This window comes from Schistocerca gregaria, chromosome 2 (genome assembly GCF_023897955.1).
Source record: "Schistocerca gregaria isolate iqSchGreg1 chromosome 2, iqSchGreg1.2, whole genome shotgun sequence".
In the NCBI taxonomy this organism is placed as follows: Eukaryota; Metazoa; Arthropoda; class Insecta; order Orthoptera; family Acrididae; genus Schistocerca; species Schistocerca gregaria.
This window is the reverse complement of record NC_064921.1, coordinates 504,637,500-504,659,315: the sequence shown is the minus strand read 5'-3', so window position 1 is coordinate 504,659,315 and position 21,816 is coordinate 504,637,500. Positions and strand designations below refer to the sequence as shown.

The 21,816-nt window shown below is 44.2% G+C and overlaps 1 protein-coding gene across 1 annotated transcript in view; it reads right to left on the bottom strand.

Annotated features, from left to right (window-relative positions):
• LOC126328891 (uncharacterized) overlaps positions 1 to 21,816 on the bottom strand; it is a 389,478-nt gene that overhangs the window by 230,176 nt on the left and 137,486 nt on the right. The window contains exon 2 of the mRNA XM_049996076.1: positions 11,262 to 11,489. Coding sequence (XP_049852033.1) covers positions 11,262 to 11,489 — 228 coding nt within the window. The remainder of the gene's footprint in view (positions 1 to 11,261; positions 11,490 to 21,816) is intronic.

Below are 21,816 nucleotides of genomic sequence, written 5' to 3'. Positions count from 1 at the left end.
AACCTACTTCCTTTGTTTTCGGATTGCATTTCCTTAGGAGTCTTCCAATGAATCTGTCTGGCATCTGCTTTACCGACGATCAATGTTATATGATCATTCCATTGTAAATCACTCCTAATGCGCACTCCCAGATAATTTATGGAATTAACTGCTTTCAGTTGCTGACCTGTTATTTTGTAGCTAAATGATAAGGTATCTATTTTTCTATGTATTCGCAACACATTACACTTGTCTACATTGAGATTCAATTGCCATTCCCTGCACCATGTGTCAATTCGCTGCAGATCAGTACAATTCAGTACAATTTTTCATTGTTGCGACCTCTCGATACATCACAGCATCATCTGCAAAAAGCCTCAGTGAACTTCCGATGTCATCCACCAGGTCATTTATGTATATTGTGAATAGCAACGGTCCTATGGCACTCCCCTGTGGCACACCTGAAATCACTTTTACTTCGGAAGACTTCTGTCCATTGAGAATGACATGCTGCGTTCTGTTATCCAGGAACTCCTCAATCCAATCACACAATTGGTGTGATAGTCCGTATGCTCTTACTTTGTTCATTAAACGACTGTGGGGAACTGTGTCAAACGCCTTGCGGAAGTCAAGAAACACGGCATCTACCTGGGAACCCGTGTCTATGGCCCTCAGGGTCTCGTGGACGAATAGCGCGAGCTGGGTTTCACACGACCGTCTTTTTCGAAACCCATGCTGATTCCTACAGAGTAGATTTCTAGTCTCCAGAAAAGTCATTATACTCGAACATAATACGTGTTCCAAAATTCTACAACTGATCGACGTTAGAGATATAGGTCTATAGTTCTGCACATCTGTTCGACGTCCCTTCTTGAAAACGGGGATGACCTGTGCCCTTTTCCAATCCTTTGGAACGCTTCGCTCTTCTAGAGACCTACGGTACATCGCTGCAAGAATGGGGGCAAGTTCCTTCGCGTACTCTGTGTAAAATCGAACTGGTATAATTTCACAGGTGTCGTGTATAAAAAGTTAGTTTGATTTCTAATCTAGTTCCATAGTTCTTTACTAAGTACACTAAAGTTTAAGAGAATAGGCGGAAGGAATGAGGTGGTAAGTGCTGTGCCGCGGCTCATAGCCCTCCAGCATAGCAACACTGCACCACGGGTGGCCTAAGGCAAAATTTGCAGGGGCTACAACATCGAACACCGCCGCAGCAGTTCTGAGCGCACGCGTCGCCGATAGGAGGTGGCGGCATCGCAACTACAGAGGAATATCGCTACAAGAGGTCGGATACAAGATGCTGTCAAAACTTAGCGTAGAAGAACAGGTAGAAGGTACAGAAGGCGACTACCAAGCGGGATTCAGGAAGGGATGAGGACATATAGAACAGATATTTATCCTGATGCAACTGATAGAACATAGGATATTAAAAATCAAAAAGGCAGTAATAACCTTCATGGACTTCACAAAGGCACATGACTCCATCGACAGACAGACTCTTGTTAGGATCCTGAAGAACAGAGGACTAGATGGAACTACATGAGAACTTATAAAAGAAATTCTGACAGACACAAAAGCAAGGGTGAGATTCAAAGGAGCAGTGTCAGAAGAATTTGAGATTAAGACTAGTGTTAAACAGGGAGATGGATTGTCACCATTGTTGTTCAGTATAGCACCGGACGAAGTGACCAGGCAGTGGAGAGCAATAAACGAGGAAATGGGAATACCAAAGACCCATGCGGGGGAGAAAAAGGAAAACAGGGCTCAAGTGGACTGCCTAGCCTTTGCAGACGACATAGCAATAGTAAGCGAGACGGAAGAAGACGCAAAGACACAACTCGACAACTTAAGGAAGGTAGCCAGAAAGGTAGGACTGAGGATTGCCTAGAACGAGACAGACATTAAATACCACTGCAGGCTGGGAAACACCGGAAGTTACTGTGCAAATGGTGGACAAATTTAAATACCTGGGACAACTCAGAACAGGAAGGAACATAGCGAGGAGGAAATAACAGAGAGGATAAAGAAGATGAGGTCAGTCTTCTGTATGACGAGAGAGATAGACAATAAAAATAATATATCCACACAGGCAAAGATAAGCCACTACAAGGCAACGGTGAGGAATGCAGTATTGAATGGTGCTGAGAAAGTTGTAGGAAAAAAGGGGGCAGAACAACTAGAGAACGAATAGAGAAAAATACAGAGAATAATACTAGGTCCCAAAAGGGGAGGAGAGGGATTACTGCGAAGACCTAGGGAAGAACTGTACCGGAACATGAAAACAATATCCAGGGAAATCAGACTCAAAAGAGCAAGGTTTGCTGAACACGTAATTAGGATGAGTATGGACAGAATGACGAAGAGATTGGGGAAACAACAGGGAGGACAAGGGGAAAGACAGGAACCAAGTGAGTCGTTGTACTTCGGAAGGACTGGTTGGAATTGGGGATCAAGGTCACAGGAAAGGAAAATTGGAGGAACAAATATATACCGACCAATATGCCGGAGATCAACGACAGAGAAGAATACAGGAAAAGATTAGAATGTCACCAGCGGAGCCGACAGGAGAAAAAGACACTGAAGATGTCGGAAGAAGAGTGAGAGAGAAGAAGAGAAAGAATGAAGAGGTTCGGGTAGAAGAAGAGGAAAGTGCAGTCCACGAAGGGGCTACTCGTGGTCCTACAGAGGTCGTAACGCAAGAAAAAGAAGGGTTTATGGAGATTTTAAGTCAAATATCAATCCCTAGTCCGTCATCGATGCATACAATATTTCTAAAGTGGAGTATATCATGGAATATCTTGCCAAAGCTTTTGCAAATATTGACTTACGGGATGCTCACTTGCAACTCCCCTTGCATCCTGCCCATCAGCACGCAGTTAAACCTTTTTCGGTATAATCGTCTGCCCTTCGACATTGTCAGCATATTGGCCATATTCCAATGCTATCTGGAACACCTCACATCAGACATTTCATTCACTTTCCATTGACACTGGTAAAAATTTACAGGATATAGCAATCAATTTGGAATTGTTGTTCAGCGTGCCCTAATGGGCTGATTTGAAACGCAATGAGAAACGTTGTTGTTTCTTCATGCTGCCATTGGAATATCCTAAACATGAATTTATTGTATCAAGGATATGTTCCAATCTGTATCATATCAAGGATGTACAAAACCAACTATCTCCTATAGAAGCCAAACAACTCAAATCCTTGTTTGGTCAACTGAACTACAACACTTGCTTCTCATGTGGCAGCTATCGCCAAACCACTACACCAGCTCCTCCACAAGATCTTAAGTAGCAATGGGCCTCCACTTGCGGCAAGGCTTTCCGATATCTCAAATAGACTGTTCTCTGCCCTATGTGCCTCACGGCATATGACCCTTTCAAGTACCTGACAGCGACGCAGATGCATCTGACTATGGCTTGGGGACCATTCTTACTCACAAAGTCGGCAGAGCTGATCGTCAGTTCCAGTTGTTTCCGAGATGCTAAGGCAGAAACAGCGAAATTAGAGTCAAACAGAAAAGGAAATATTAGCTATCATTCTTGCATTGAAGAAATTTCACGATTATATGTACAGATGGCGATTTATCCTATTGACGCATCATAAGCCTCTTTCTACAGTCCAATGGCCTTACTAATATTCCAACCAGGAGATGCCAGTCCCTGCATAGATGGGCACTGCTCCTCTCGGGGTATTACTATGACGTCCATTATTTGTTCACAGTCCAGTTTTTCAATGCAGACATCCTATCATCTTCCAATGGGATAAGACCATAAGTTTTAATGGCTCCCGCAGTCTGCTTTCATAGTGACACACAACCAGAGGCAGTAGTGGCCATCTTACCCAGTGATACTGCAGTCATCGCCTGCTAGAATGGCTGGTCCTCCACGAACTCATGCGATTGGTGAAGTATGTTTGGCCAGTGGACGGCAAGACTTTTGAACATTTGGACGTTCAGGTCTATTGGTACCGCTGGTATAAAAAGTCACTCTCAGTGGCAGCTCTTGCTGCAAGGAGATGACACAAATACCAATGCTGCAAGGCTGCATCTTGAAATTACTTCATGAGGGTGATTGGGGCATGGTCCTAACCAAATGGGTGGTCTGGCAACATCTCCTCTGGAGATCAAAGATATAATGGGTACCTGGCAAAGATGTAGAACACATGGTTGTGGTGTGAGTGACATGTCAAATCAAGCAGGAAGCACCAGCCTATCGGTTATTTTTCTCGACCTGACATGTCAGTCCCATGGTCTTGCATTAATATAGATTTTGCAGTGCCTTTTCTGGACTGCTTTTGTTTTGATTGTGACAGATCCCAGCAGGAGTTTTCAGTATATTTCAGGTATTCTCTGTTATCAACAAAAGGATCCTTTTCTCTCACCTTCTCAGTTGAAGGGCTCCCACAAAAAAATTGGGGCAGGTAATGGCCCTCAGTACATGTCAACACAATTTTGCAGTTGTTGTGCAGAGAACGACATAGCTTTGGCACATACAGCATATCTCCTCTCAATTCCAAATGACTGGCAGATAGGTTCGCCTGCACTTTTAAAACTCAACTAACAAACTTGTTCCGACATCACGATCTCAACAGAGCGCTCATTTGCTTTCTTGCCTCCTGCCATTCCTCTCCATAGGATTGATGCAGTCCTGCTGGAAAACTACGTGGTCTGCCATACCAATCACATTTATCTATGATCTATCCCCATCACTCTCCTGACTCCCCCCCCCCCCCCCCCCACACACACACACACAGCGTTTGAACCATCAACGCAATAGCCTTCAGGATGGAATCTGGGCACTAGTTTTCCCAGGGGTCGCCATCACCGTTGGGCAAAGCGATAATCCAAACATCACCCAGGAGAGTGAACCATGACTGCTGGCTGCCTCATACATGAGGACTGCAGGCTTCCAACTGCCTTCCAGTGAGCCAGGTACCCATTATTATGGATACCGACACCAGCTGCCCAGGTCCTCCGCTTCCCCATGATACCAAGCGATGTGTCTCTCTTCTGAGATGCAGGTGGGATGCTCTTTCAGGGCTCATAGCCCTCCAGCATAACAACGCTACACCATTAGTGGCTACGCCAGAAGTTTCAGGGTCGCTACTACAGCTCTGAGAACACATCTCGCTGACAGGCAGCAGTGGAATCACTGAAAGAGAGTGTATACTTGCGTTATTTTGGTGTTTGGCCCGGTGCAGTATTTGTGTAATTAGAGACAGTTGCTCGTGAATCAGTACTTACTCTAAAAATTGCGGTTTAGTTTTCAGTGTATGACAGTTCACTGCGCTTACGTATCTCATCCTGTTAATTGTGAACTATTTCTGGTGTTGTGCAATTGCGTTCCCAAGAAGGAGATCGAAGTTTTGTGTTCATTTCAATAAACTTGATTTTCATTGTCTACCTTAGGTTTACTACTTCTACGTGGAACTTCGCGTGGGCCACTTCAGAAAGAAGTGGATACTGAAGTACTGAGGAATGGTATGGTGCATCTGAAGATCTCTAACTCTCCAGCTATTGTGATAATGAATTCTAAAGTAGGCAGTTCAGACGAAAAGGAATGGACATCTCTAACAGGTCCATGCAGTAACTGGAGAGACAAACATGGGCACAAGAAAGCTGTATGAACAGCTCAGTACGAGCTCTGGCGAACGAAATAATTAGGAAGTATAAGGAATCTAAGGTTAAAACGCTGCTGGAAAAATGTTGAGAAATCAAAAACTAAATGGTCGTAGGAAGGACTGATTTGCAATACAGAAAAGGCGGAACAATGTTCGATAAACGAGCGTCAACATTGAAAGTGCGTGAAGACTCCCTCTGTTAAATGCAGAAGAGAGAGCGAATAGATGGAAAGAGTATACTGAAGAGCACTACGAGAAGCAGGAGGAGGAACTGTCTGCGTGACAAAAGCCGCGCGGGATTAGCCGAGCGCTCTGCGGCGCTGCAGTCATGGACTGTGCGGCTGGTCCCGGCGGAGGTTCGAGTCCTCCCTCGGGCACGGGTGTGTGTGTTTGTCCTTAGGATAATCTAGGTTAAGTAGTGTGTAAGCTTAGGGACTGATGACCTTAGCAGTTAAGTCCCATAAGATTTCACACACACTTGAACATTTTTGAACGTGACAAAAGAAGAAATGCGAGTCGAAATAGGCGCTCCAAATTTTAACAGACCTTTGGAAGACTTACAGCCAAATAAGGCCGCAGGCATAGATAACGTTTCTTCAGAATTACTGAGATCATTAAGGAAATTGCAACGAAACGACTAAGTTGTGAGAATGCAGACCTGCCATAGACATTCGGAAAGATAACACGATCCCGCAGCTACCAAGGGCACATCAGTAAGAGATCTTTTACAGAATGAGCGTAGCATCTTATGCAGCAAAGTTTCTGAGCCGCGCGTGACTCATGTTCATTCCATCTATTATATAACATGTTGTTTTACCGTACAGCCGCCTCGTCATTTTAAATTTCAATTACTGGTGTCAATAAATTACTGTCTTGACTGCCCGTGAGTAGCAGCAGCAGCGGGTATCGATTTTTGCCCTGCCGTATTATCTTTGCTGCACGGTAATTACTTCCCGGTCGCGGCGTGTCGTGGAGGGAGATCGGACCTGGAGCGATTGGAGTTGGAACGCGGCAGAAGTGCAGTCGGGACGTAGCAGCAGACGGGGACGGATAGCCAGGGAGGCGTGGACAGCCATTACTTGCCGACCGCTTATCGACCGTTGGTCGGTGTTTGGTCTTTGGACCGTTTCTGGGCCTCGTCACTGGGTTGTCTTGCTGGACGTGGCTCGGTTCCTTCTTGTGCGGAGACGTCGTGTCCAATGGAAAAGAGCTACCTCTGCATGATTGGGTCCGAGCCAGTGTGCCCCGATCACCGTGTCTCAAAGTTCCCGACGGACAGCGGACGCTCATCGTTTGAGTGCCCTCGACCTTGGTTGGTTTTTGGTCGGTCGTCTTGTCAGACGAAATGTGTTTCGTCACTGAACGTCCGTCGGCTTTGTGTGTGTCCGCCGGTGATTTGTTCTAGTTCTAAAATGGTTCAAATGGCTCTGAGCACTATGGGACTTAACATCTTAGGTCATCAGTCCCCTAGAACTTAGAACTACTTAAACCTAACTAACCTAAGGACATCACACACATCCATGCCCGAGGCAGGATTCGAACCTGCGACCGTAGCAGTCACGCGGTTCCGGACTGAAGCGACTAGAACCGCTTGGCCACCGCGGCAGGCTTGTTCTAGTTGTTCAGCAGTGATCCGTTTTACGAGTGTTCGTGTTTCTTGTGGCAGTGATTAGTGCAACACTGTGTACCCTGTGTCAGTTCCACTGAGCAATGTTTTAAATGCTGTAATGCTGTCTGCGTACTGCAGTGGCCAGTTGGTCGGTTGCGACAGAGCAGCGAGTGGGCGCTTTCTTTCCGTGTTGGTGCTGTCCGCCACGGCGTGTAGTTCCACAGCCGTTTCGATGTTCATGTATATCGATTGTTATTGTGCCGTGGCTTATTAATAACCCAACAATTGAAGACGAGTGTTATTGGTCTCTTCGCCTCGCTGGCATTTTGGTTGCAGTGTTTTTGGTCTGGTGACCGAAATCAGGTAGTTGGTTGCTGTCTGTCGGTTGGGTTGCCTTCCGATTAAGAGATTGTTGGTCAGGCTGCCTGTCTCACCTGAACGCGCGTTAGTGTTCCAATTCCGGGCCGACCTTTGGAAACCTCTGAGCGCCGTTCAGTGTCTGTTACATAGTAACTTCCCTGTTTGAGTTTTAGTTATTTGACTGATGTGTGTCCTTCAGCCGAGTTTTTATATATCCTGAATTAATGTTCCTCTCTTGCCTTTCAGACATAAGATTGCTCTTTCTTATGTGGGGGCTTTCAGCCGAATTTTACAACAAATCTTTTAAGACCTTAACCCGTTAAATTATTGAGTTGATGTGTGGCCTTAAGCTGAGTATTAATATCTCTTAAATTTTTGTCCATCTCTTCCCTTAAGGCATGAGATTGTTATTCTTTATTTTATATGAAATGTTTTAAGATAAGGCCTTCTGCCTTTTGACTGAAACTCCTCTTATTGCGTAATATGCGACCCCCAGCCTTGCTCCATTAAAATTAAATTGCTAAGGCCTTCATCCGATTAAACAGAAGATTTAGAAAATATTTTTGGGTGAAACCTCCAGAAGAATCTTGTATTATAATTTTGCTTAGGTCTTGTGTCTTGGATTTTGAATGCGGCCTTCAGCCGATCTGAAGTTAATCAAAGGAGCTCGATTAAAGTTTTTGTAATATTGTATGTTGATAAATAAAGTTTGCATGCTGAGTGCAACTGACAGGAACTCATTTTGGCCTCTTTCCACAACCTAATCCGCTCTGTCCTGCTAGCCCAGGCATTTCAGTTTCTGGCAAGGAAATATACAGATGAGTTAAAAGGTAAAATATGGATCTGTTAGTTGATGGCCACCTTGGCTATAGGAAAGGTGAAGGCTTCAGAGAGCAATTCTGACGTTGTGATTGATAATCGAAGAAAGATTGAGAAGAATAACGACTCGTTCGTAGGATTTGTTGACCAATAAACAGTGTAAAATGGCACAATATGTTAGAAATTCTTTGAAAATTGGTGTAGACAATAAGGAAAGGAGAGTAAGATACAAAATATACAAGAACACGGAAAAGCAAGAATGGAATACCAAGGACGAAGCACTCAGATTATAAAGTCATGGATGTAGTCTTTCGCCCTACCGTTTAGTCTATGCTTCAAGAATACAATAACGTAAATGAAAGAAATGTTCAAGAGAAGGATTACAATACAGAGTGAAAGGATATCGACGATAAGATTCGCAGATGACAGTGCTGTGCTCAGCGAGCGTGAGGGTGGATTGCATGAGCTGCTGAATGTTAGAAGCAATTTAATGAGTACAGATTATGGATTTAGATGACCCTGAAGAAAGAAGAAAATCCTTAGGAGTGGCAGAAATGAGATTGCTGAATTTAACATCAGAATTTTGGACCTAGAAGTAGATAAAATGAAGCAAAAGATATGCGACGGACAAGCACGGAGGACATAAAAAGCCAGCTAGCACAGGTAAAGAGGGAGCTCCTAGTCAAGGGAAGTCTAGTAGTATCAAACATTGGCTTTAATTTGAGGAAGAAATTTCTGAGAATGTAGTTCTGGAGCACAACATCGTATAGAAATGAACCATGGTCTGTGGAAAACCCGGAAAAGATGACAATCGAAGCATTTGAGATGTGGTGTTACAGATGGGTGATGAAAATTAGATGTGGAGAGTGACCCAGTCCGTACTTGACCCGAAACGTTTGCTTCCACTTCGTGGATGCATTGTATCGCTGCCCGCTAGGTGCCGGGCGAATCGTACCATCTACGGTTGAAGTTGGAATGGGGGCAGGCGCGGAGTAAGTCTAAGGCACCAGCCGATAGAGCCGCAGTATGCGGTGGCGTTCACGGTCTAAAGTAAAAGGAGCAGGGTGGGTTCAGTTTGGATAAGTCAAGGCGTCTGCTAAATACTGTGTTTACGGTTGTCGAGCACTCAAAGTAGATGAGAAACTGGCTCATTCAACCTGTTTGTGGAAGCTACAGCGCTGCATTTCGAAAATGGTGAGCATCGACTGATTTACATGTAAATGGTTTCTTCCTTTCGCCGTGAGATCACTGCTTGAAAGTGGTGCTCTCCCTTAAGATCGTCATTGTTAGGATTTAGCAACTCGCTTCCGTGTAACGTTACGGCATCCTGTTGTGCTGCTTGTGCAATGGTACTAGTTTGCAAAATTTTATTCTTCTTTTAGAAATCGTAAAGTAGCAGTGCCAAACCGCGTACAGCTTGATTAGTCTGCTATTGTGTTAAAGCACATTCTGGCTCATTTAATTCACAACTGTGTCCACCCGTAGTTGTTTGGGAACAGGGCGACTACAGTTAGTGCAGCTATTTAAAATTTTTGCTTGAGCCTTTAGGATACTCGCCAGTTTAGTTTAAAGTTTCATTTGTTTTACAGACAATTTTTTAAGCTCGTGCTACTCCCTATGCTTTTGGGCAATCATGTGTTTTAACACACATAAGTGATGTTAATTATTTATCCATTTGTTGGTTAAAATGCACATATGGTCCAGAGGTTTGGTGAGTTATCTTTAAAAGGGTGATCTATATTGTCTCAGTGGCTTATTGAAATATTTCATGTGTGGCAGTTGCTTTATTTTATATGTGTTTTCTTTTAGAAACTTCTCTCCACGTTGTTGCAAGGTCTTGTGTAAAGCTGATGTCAAGTGGTCTGTGTTAGCATTCAGTGAGTGCTTGTAGCTGGTTGCTTCCACAACTAGAATCCTTTGTTGAAGATGTTGTTTCAAGGATTTGATTTCGTCAGTTTACATTCTTAATTACTTTTCTATTTGTTTTATGTAGAAAATTTTTCAACTCAAAGTTCACTTCCTCTGGGTGACCTATTTAAGTACCTTACACTACAGAGCCTAAGCATTTATTTCTGTGGTCCTTTTCTGATAAATTCAATGTTTCTTTTTATGTTTTTGCTTTTTGCATTAATTCAGTTTCTTGTGCTTGCGATTAACTAAAGTAAGTCGTGTGACTGAGGCCTCCCGTCGGATAGACCGCCGGGTGCAATTCTTTAGATTTGACGCCACTTTGGCGACTTGCACGTTGATGGGGATGAGATGATAATGATTAGGACAACACAGCACCCAGTCCCTGAGTGGAGAAAATCTCCGACCCACCCGGGAATCGAACCGGGGCCCTTAGGATTGATAGTCTGTCACGCTGACCACTCAAGTAAGTAAGTAATCTGAATAGAATAACGTAACCAAAGCACAACTAAGGTGATTCTAAGGCTTAACGTAAACTTAACATAGCATAGAGAGGATTAGCTGGGAAACATTGGTAGGAAATATGGGCAGGATGACATGACCTTTGTTAAGATATCAAATAATAACTACCATTGTGCTTGATGGAACAAGTAAAATTCTAATTGAAAGCAAGGATCGTAATTTATCCTACAAATAATTGGTCTTGCATGCAATTGCTACTACGAGATATCGAGGTTGGTATTTTACTTTCCCCATTTTTCTCTCTTTTTGAACAGAACATGTGATTATGACTTCTTAAGAGGAAGTAATCGGTAGTAATACTGTTTGTATGGCTCAAGGCTGAATCAGACAGCAATTTTTTTTAAATGAAAAGATAAAACAAAAGAGGGACTCAGCTCCAGGGGACTAACTAGAAGAGAGGACGTAGATTTCGAAAACCACAGTCGTTATTACAAACCTCGTGTTGGGAACTGGGGAGCGGCTACCAGGTAGAGGCGGCCAGAGCTGGAGTCGAGCTGCAGCCAGTCGGGCAGCGAGCTGTTGGCCCGGAAGCGCGCGGCCGCGGGGCCGTCGGCGGACAGCGCCCGCAGGCGCAGCAGCGTCAGCGGCAGCCGCGACTCCGCTGCCAGGTCCAGCGGCAGCGCCGCCGTCACCTCGGCGGGCGTCACGTACACCAGCGACGCACCTGCGGAACACGTGTCCTGTCACACAGGCCAGCTGTGACGTAGCGCAGCACCTGAACACCCATACTCGTGCAGCATATTGGAACACATCCACGGTGTCTTCACACCGGTGCAATGTATGAAAGCAGTAATATGGGCATTCAATTAATGCAACACATATTTCTTTCTCGGCCAATGCGGAATTTGCTGTGGGACTTCGTGGAATACTCCCGCTTCAGCCCCTGTAGTTTCATGAAGTTCCGGTCGGTGATTACACTATGCACAGCCTTCAAAATGGCTACGTTCCAATCAGAGTAACACATAGGAGCTTTCAGAGTGTCTGCGGAGACCTGGCAGCGAACAAAAGCACGGTGAGTCGTTGGTTGAGGCGTCTGTCATCATTGTCACAAGGCTGTGCAAACCTGTCCGATCTCGCGCTTGCCGGCCAGCCGAGCAAAGCTGTAACTCCTGCAATGTTGCAACGTGCGGACACTCTCATTCGATGTTATCGACGGATCGCACTCAAACACTTCGCTGCTCAAGTAGACGTCTCTATTGGGAGTGCTGAGACTAGTCCACCATTTGGGACTCGGTCCGGCACACAGTTTTAATCTACCACGAAGTTTCATATCAGTGCAAACTCCGCTGCAGAGTGAAAATCTCATTCTGTTAATCTGCCTTTGGTTATTTTAACAAGGCCAATCACATCTGTATGGCAAAGGAATAAACCGGAAGCTTAGAATCGAGAGATTTTATATGACTCGTGCAGGGCTCTTTTTATGAGTTGTTTAGCTTCTAGCTACTGTATTCCTTTTGCGAGGATCTAATGTCAATTTGAGGATGAAAAAAGAAGTGCTTTTCTTCAGCGAGATTGGGTGAAAGTCAGAATTTTCTTTGGGGATATACAAAGGAAAAACTGAAGTAATAAAGGCTGATAGAAGGGGTTATAGTTACATTGGTAAGATCTAAATTCAGGGATACACAGATAAGAGATCAACATAATTTATGTCTAGTGAACGAAGAAAGGAACGTGTAAAAAGGAATGGGAAGAGGTGAAGAAAGATTTCTTTAACAAAAAATATCTAATATTGACATGAAACTAAGAAATAAGGTTACAATACAGCATATCTGGTGAAAAATGGCGTTTATGACAATAAAAAAACGACTGCGAAAAACTGGAGAAGTATGATCTGGAAGCATGTGAAATACAGCACCATAGAAAGATATTAAAAATTAAATAAACTAGTCAAATACAAAATAGGAAAGCGCTAGAGAATACGTGAATAAGTCCTTGAGAAATCCATGCTAAACGAAGTGATATGTTAGTGAAACACTGACTAATTATCATCAAGTCATCTGAAGCAGCACTACTTGTAGGAGGCCAGTGTGAATGCTGCTCTTTTCACACATTTTTACGGCTAGCATTTGGCCCGCAGGCGGAGGAGAGGTGGTGGCGTAAATTTCCTGATCAACAAACATTGCACCAATGCCCTGGATTAAATTTTAAACCACTTCACAGAGCGTCAAGATGTGAGGGCATGCTGCACTGTTGATGGTGAACAACACGTCAAACTCGGCGCTCGGCGGCCCCTTTGGGCTACGCGCTAACACCGCCTCACATCCCCCACCCTCCCCACCCCACACACACACACACCCAAACCTTCATCACAGTCTACAGATGTAGAAACACTACGTAAAGCGCTTTAATTACAATAGTAATGGTTTTAAATGGTTTTGTGACAGTTTTATTTGGTTGCTTAAATTCCTGAAAGCCGCAAAATCGTTGTGCCCTGGGGGTAGTGAAACACTCCTAGATGGGGTAACGCTCATTACATGAAGTGAAAGATCTAGAAGCTGCTAAAATTACAGCTGCTGCCGGTTACATGTGGTTGTTAGAAATCTGTGCAGTGCTTGACAATGACAAATAATCGAAATCAGCTAATCGCACGATTAAATAAAAATCACATTACAGCCTACAACGGACCATGTTTACGTTTATTAATAGGATTCGGTCCGCTGACGTGTGTGTTTGCTTGTTGCACAGGTATGTATCTGTCTCTGGCCACCGTTGTTATCAAGTCTTCTGCAGGAACGCGGCCTTATGGCAGCGTATGTAATCAGCATGAGCACGAATTGTCGACGAAAAACGTAAGCCAAATGGAAATATTGTGACAGATTGTAATTATGCATTGGCGTCACATTCGCTCTAGCATCTCTATGAATGACAGTTATGTCCACCATCTATTAATCTGATGGTTTCCTCACAACGTGTGAAGAGAGAAACAGAGGTAGTTGAAAACAGAAATTGAAAGGAATAGTGTTGAACGTAAGCCTTCTATATGGGCCAGCACGTCGTGGTCTGCAGAGGCCACTGAGCTGGCTGACGTACCGTTGCCCACGTCGGCGTCTATCGTTCCGTCTGTCACAAACGGAACTGACAAGTGTTGCTAGGGCAGTGTATGCAACAGGTGTACCGCTTCCAGAAAAAAGGCCTAATTATCAGCCATCTACGTGTCATACACTTGGATGAGACCTTCCAGCCGCTGAATGACAACGTGTGCAGGCAGGTGTTATGCAGAATATCCAGAAGTTATATTCGCTCGCATTGAATCACTAGAGGAATTGATGTATCTTACGATAAGAAATGGGAAATATATCATTTATCAAGAACAACTAGAAGTTAAACAGTAGTTGCTCACTACAGAAACTACTCAAAATTACTAAGGAAGATTATTAAAGTCAAAGAACATACACATAATACCAGAAATAAATAATTTTGGCAACAGATTTAAGACTGTAGGAAATCTAGTGAATCGAGAGACAGGACAACCCGCTACAGAACAGGATGACATCACTACTGAACTGCATAGAAGGGCTATAAAAGATGACTCATAGGTAGCAAATGTATTTCATAATCATTTCCTAAATATAATAGAAACAGAGGGACAAACAGTTCAAGGGAAAAAATTACAGTAGTATGTTGTAAAATTAACTCATAAAAATAGAATCATATGAATGTAAGACCAATTTCTCCTTCTGAAATTAAGAAAATTATACATTGTCTCAATGAAGGCTGATCTGGTTTTGATGGCGTTTCCAATAGAGTACTACAGACTTGCTCCCATATAAAAAGTGCACTCTATAGACGTCTACGTGCAGTCTAAATATGTAATGCATCACTAACTCATGGCATTTTTCCAGAGAGACTGACGCATGTAGTTGTTAAAGCCCTCTTTGGCTCCACAAACTTGCGTACCTAGTTTTTTTGAAGTTTCCTGACACCTTAAAGCTGCGTGCCGAATTGGGACTCGAGCCCGTGCCTTTGATTTTCTCGCTCTCTCTCTCTCTCTCTCTCTCTCTCTCTCTCTCTCTCTCTCTCACTTTGCAATTTGTGTTCTCCTCCACATCTTTCTAGATTAATGAAAGAAGGGCACGGTGAAGAAACTGCAAAACTACAAAGTAGGGGTTGTGGTCAGAACGAGACTATGGTCATCGCGTACATTCTTTGGCGGAGTGTAATATCTGTTATGAAGTATTTTTCTGTTTATGCTGTGATGCACAACAGCTCTACGCCAAACTGTGTAGTTTTTCCGGGTATTACACCGTTATTGCACAGTTCTCGGGAAGCACACTCCTTAAATCAACAATACGCAATACGCAGCTTTCATCCTGCAGGTGGGCAATCGATATCTGCGTGCCTTTAGCTGCACGCGCTGAGCGGGGTCTCCTGGAGTGTTGCTGAAGGTAGCTCTTTGTGGCTCTGCTCAACACTTCTGCATTGCGCGAGCCATTAATCGATCATACGCATGCGGCCTGTAAATTACCACCGGTTTCAAGATGCTCGCAGTGACGCCTAATCTATTCTTCTCTGCCCGATATCCAGAAGAGCGGCAATTCCCACTAAACAAGGTGAGCTGCAACACGTTGTCAGGATGCTTACCGTGTTAATAACGTAGCTGGGCAGCCGAAGCGTTTGTTGCTCAACAGTCCTGAATTATAAGGTTCTTTCTGAAAACTTTACCATTTAGGTCACTTATTACAAGGCACAAATAACGGTTACGAACGACTAAATTACTCAGTTTATTTCATTTTTGTTCTGATCGAGAACTACTGAAAAGTATTTCGCAGGAGAGTGTCGCACGTAACCTATTTAGCAGATATGCTACATTTCCTGCCAAGAAATGTAAGTGCTTCTAAAGGAGCTTTGGTCATCAGTCTTCTGATTAGTCTGATGCATCCCGCAACGAATACCTCTCGTGTGACAATCTTTTCATCTCAGATAACACTTGCATCTTCTCAATTATTCACTGAATGTATTCCAATCTCTGTCTTCCTCTACAGCTTTTACCCGCTTCCGTTCCCTCTAGAGCCATTTACGTCATCCCCTGATGTCTTAACAGATGTTCTACCATCCTGTGCCTTCTTCTTGTTAGTGTTTTCTATAGATTCCTTTCCTTACCGATTCTGCAGAGAATCACGTCATTCCTTACTCTATCAGTCCACCTAATTTTCAACATTCTTCTGTAGCACCACATCTCAAATTCTTCGATTCTCTTCTGCTCTGGTTTTCCCATAGTCCATGTTTCACTACCATACAATACTGTACTCTAAACGTACATTCTCAGAAATTTCATCCTCAAACTCAGGACTATGTTTGATACCAGTAGACTTCTCTTTTCCAGGAATGCAATTTTTGCCTGTGCTGTCTGGCTTTTTGTATCCTCCTTGATCCACCCGTCATGGGTTATTTTGCAGCCAAGGTAGCAGAATTCCTTAACTTCATTTACATCGTTATCACAAATACTCATGTTAAGTTTCTCGCTGTTCTCATTTCTGCTACTTCTCATCACCTCGCAAACCTTCTTTTATACTTATTAGACTGTTCATTCCATTCAACAGATCCCGTAATTCTTAAATTTCACTAAGGATAGCGATGTCATCGCCGTATCTTATCATTGATATCCATCCACCTTGAATTTTAATCACGTTCTTGAAACTTTCTTGTATTTTTGTCATTGGTTCTTCGATGTATAGATTGAACGCTAGGAGCGAGAGACTGCATCTATCTCTTACACCTTTTTTAATCCGAGCACTTCGTTCTTCGTCTTCCAGTATTATTATTCCCTCTTGGTTCTTTTACATATCTTCTGGCTTCCCTACCATGTTCAAACTTCTGACAATCCATAACCCTACTCGGAGAACGTTGATTATTCAGTCTTTTTCTCATGATCACCTCCCCATTGACAGTCCCCTCCAGGAGACCCGATGGGAGATTAGTACGGAATCTTTTGCCAATGGAGTGATCACCATGACACATTCCGTTTACATGCAACGTGTCCTGTGGATACACGTTATGTGTCTATAACGCAGTGTTTTCCACTACCTTCTTCTTGGTGTTGATCATTCCTGATTCTTCCGTGTTTTAGGGGCAGTTTCCCGCTCCATGGGTGAGAGAGTACCCTAAACCTCCGTCCGCTCCTCCGCCCTCTTTGACAAGGTTGCTGTTGACAGAATGAGAGTGATTACTGATACAGAAGTCTGCAGCCGCCATTGTTAATATCTTATTTAAAATTTAAACAGAGACAGGTCTCGAACCTGGGACCGAAGACATATTAATTACTTGTCAAAGACTCCACCCTCCTTTCTTTTGTATTTCCTTTATTTTGTTCGTTATTCTTCGTGGCATCCGGGCTGGGAGGACGTCACATGGCACCTGTTCAAGTTCATCGTTGATCCCTCTGACTGAACACTCTGAGCAATCGTGCCAGTGACCTTGGACAAAGGGTGAGATTTTACTCATTATATTTAGTAATAAATGTCAGTACATTCAGTTACTATAAATACATCAGTCTGAACACAAATGTTTAATGTGTCTTTATATACATTTGCTATAAGATAACGTAATGTGACTATCGAAACTAAACAATCGATTGCCGCGCGGTATTAGCCGAGCGGTCTTAAGCACTGCGGTCATGGACTGTGCGGCTGGTCCCGGCGGAGGTTCGAGTCCTCCCTCGGGCATGGGTGTGTGTTATTGTCCTTAGGATAATTTAGGTTAAGAAGTGTGTAAGCTTTGGGACTGATGACCTTACCAGTTAAGTCCCACAAGATTTCGCACTAAACAATCGATTATTAGGTGAGGTGACGACACTTGCAGACCGCTGTCGTGACGACATGGCTGGTTGGTGAACTTGATTTGTGTGGACAGGAATAAAACATTTAAATTAAAATGTGCACCATACCAATGTGAATTGCAGAAACATAGAGTTCATTATTTAGTAAACTGAGTACTGTGTTTTTATTCCTGGACGATCTACGTTGACGCGTGCGCCATGGACGCAGATCTTTGGGTCGTTGATGAAACAAGTATGTAAGCGATATCAGATTTCAACCGTACGAAACTTGTGGTTTGATGTCAATGAACTGAAAATGTCTTGCGGGTACCATGGAGTAGGACATCGTATAGACAAATATACTCCGTAAATACATGAGTGCTGCGTTTTTCGCATTGTGCACACTATGGAACTGCAGTACCACGCCATCAAGCTCCCGACTACATTTGTGTCAGTATGAGAGTCTTATCGTTATCCGAACAGATACATGAGGGATCTGGAGAAATTATTTTCAACGCAGAATACTTTAAAACCAATTTCACGCGTCGTCGATCTTACACTAAAGCCGTCCTATCACGGAACGTACAAACTCACGTGGACAAGGAGCTGGTGACGTCAAGTACCACCACATTGTGAAGCCCTAAATAGAGAATCTGGCATACCTCTTGGAGAGGAACGCAACAAGTGAGATGCGACATCGTGTTAAGTTACAAGCAGAACATGGAAGCCACCGTATTGTATGGCTTAGAACATCGTATTTGGTGGGCTTCCTTTTTCACAGAGTACATTATATGATCATAAGCTGTTTCAGTACATCAGCAAATTGATGATCTCTCGAAATCGTATTTTATCTACGATTTGTTACAATATAATGACAGGAAACTACTTATCGGTAGGTAAAAATTCCTGTAGTTGATGTTTTTACGTACTGTTTCAACATGTGAGCTACGAATGTATATCGCTTCAGCGCCACGCCACAATGATGATCTATCAAAATCGCATCTTTATGGTACAATTTACAGGTTTAATTTCAAATAATGGTGTTTGTAGATACGGTCTTTGCGGAGCATTTACTGAGGCCTGGTTCTAATGTCGAAGCTGTAGCGCGGTGGGCAGCTTTGTGAGCGCTGGAGCTGTGGAGAGAAAGGTAGTAAGTTCACGTCCACTTGCACCCAAGTATTTATCGCCTTTTGTTTTCTGGAAGATCCTGGGTCTTTCTCATTCATTTAATACAACTATTACGTCAAAAGTTGTCATTTATTGTAAATAATATAACCGCTGCAATTCTTGTTCCAAGGGCAAACGACTGGAATATTTCCCCAGTAGCCAGACATCTTAACGTGACTGCCGGTCTGTCTCAAAAGTAAACACAAGTTACACACTGGAAATTGTTGCTATTTTGAAACTATATCACTGATGTACAAAATTAAAGCAACAAATGGAAATTTTGCAAAGTTTGCGTTTATTTTGACACAAAATACTATAAACAGGTGAAAGCAAAGCAGAAATAATGCAAAGAATACGGAACGTAAAGCACTCCAACATGCAGAACAATAGACAATAATGTTCATCACTTCTTCGAACTTAACAGATTTGCACACACTTTCCGGCAATTGGTTAATATGCTCACTGTTGTGTATGACCATCTCTGGCATCAACTTCTCGTGCTCTATGAGGTCGAGCATCATCGTCCATCGATACAAAGTCTGGCCGCACAGCACCACGAAAGTATAGGTTGCTCTTCAAAATAAAATGTTATTCCACTTGCAATATTGTCTCAGATCGAAATGCCGCAAAACTGCTGATGTATTAATGTAGTGTTTGCTCCACATCCTTCCCTACGATTTTGCAATCAGTTTGTAAGATAGCCACACACGATCCCGTAATTTAGTGAATTAGCCATTTCCTGTAAATTCAAATTTCTCACGTAATAAGTAATTTAAATTCTGATGTGGGCAGATTCGCAAACCCCCATTGTGCGGCGTGCGCGCGAACCCATAAATGTGCCTTGTTCTGACTGACAGAGAACCGCAGCAGGCGCTGACAGTTGATTTATGCGTGTTTGGGTCTGCTTTGTTCTCAATATCAAGCGATTTGCCTGGTTGGTTCGGGTGACTGAGGGCCTGTCTCTTTGGTTACATACTTAAATAACAATATGCACTATATACTTGTGATAACTACATTAAAGGCCGCGTAATGACATTTATTTAACTCTCTTGTTCCTGATTTTTGTATGCTTGAATAAAGTTACAGGGCGGTATACAAATACAGCTTTATTCATTTTGAATTAGACAACAAATTTAATTTCTTCTTTTGTTTCAGAATCCCGCGTGGAGAACAAGCTTGGCAGTCCACACTGCTAGGAGACCAGACACCTCTCGGGCAGAAACCGTACTCATGGGAAGACCTGATGGTAATCATCCAATCTGAAGACCCAGGAAGCGATGGGAGGATGGGCGGCAGAAAGGCCTTTGCCAGCTACGAGTACATGACAACAGGATCTACAGTACACAAGATCGCCATCTATGGAACAGTATTGTGAGCTCGGCGCATAACGTACAAGGTCCTCGATCGCCGATTTGATTGATGATTACTGTGGTATCGATAGCTACGATGCCACAATGTAGGTGCGCTCTGCCAGGTTGGCCCTAAGACACCGTCACCGACGACAGCGCCCTCAGCGCCCTCTAGCCTGCGCTGTGCAGTACTACGAGCGGCGCTCCATATTCACCCCATTTGATTCCGAGTAGACGATCAAGCAACATTGTGGGCGAGCCACTACAGATTTTACCTGTGTAACTTTTGTAAGCTTTGATACATCCGGCTTCGCACCTACGCGCTCCTCAGTGCAAACTTATGTATTCTTATTCTTCCTAAAGTAAAGGTGATTTAAATTCACACGCACTACCGAAGCATTTCACCTTTTCCTGCTCCTACTCGCTTCCTACATTCGTCCTACACTTCCGTTTATAGGAGCAGACCCATGCGCCGCCTTCCAAGCGGGATACAAAAATAGCAGAATCCCATACGTGGAGTTAATCACTCGCCACTAACACACTTAATCATTCGGTATAAAATGACGAAATTTGGCCGCCACTTGATTACATTGTCATTTATGCTATTTAAATTTAGATCCACCATCCTATTATACACTCCTGGAAATGGAAAAAAGAACACATGGACACCGGTGTGTCAGACCCACCATACTTGCTCCGGACACTGCGAGAGGACTGTACAAGCAATGATCACACGCACGGCACAGCGGACACACCAGGAACCGCGGTGTTGGCCGTCGTATGGCGCTAGCTGCGCAGCATTTGTGAACCGCCGCCGTCAGTGTCAGCCAGTTTGCCGTGGCATACGGAGCTCCATCACAGTCTTTAACACTGGTAGCATGCCGCGACAGCGTGGACGTGAACCGTATGTGCAACTGACGGACTTTGAGCGAGCGCGTATAGTGGGCATGCGGGACGCCGGGTGGACGTACCGCCGAATTGCTCAACACGTGGGGCGTGAGGTCTCCACAGTACATCGATGTTGTCGCCAGTGGTCGGCGGAAGGTGCACGTGCCCGTCGACCTGGGACCGGACCGCAGCGACGCACAGATGCACGCCAAGACCGTAGGATCCTACGCAGTGCCATAGGGGACCGCACCGCCACTTCCCAGCAAATTAGGGACACTGTTGCTCCTGGGGTATCGGCGAGGACCATTCGCAACCGTCTCCATGAAGCTGGGCTACGCTCCCGCATACCGTTAGGCCGTCTTCCGCTCACGCCCCAACATCGTGGAGCCCGCCTCGAGTGGTGTCGCGACAGGCGTGAATGGAGGGACGAATGGAGACGTGTCGTCTTCAGCGATGAGAGTCGCTTCTGCCTTGGTGCCAATGATGGTCGTATGCGTGTTTGGCGCCGTGCAGGTGAGCGCCACAATCAGGACTGCATACGACCGAGGCACACAGGGCCAACACCCGGCATCATGGTGTGGGGAGCGATCTCCTACACTGGCCGTACACCTCTGGTGATCGTCGAGGGGACACTGAATAGTGCACGGTACATCCAAACCGTCATCGAACCCATCGTTCTACCATTCCTAGACCGGCAAGGGAACTTGCTGTTCCAACAGGACAATGCACGTCCGCATGTATCCCGTGCCACCCAACGTGCTCTAGAAGGTGTAAGTCAACTACCCTGGCCAGCAAGATCTCCGGATCTGTCTCCCATTGAGCATGTTTGGGAC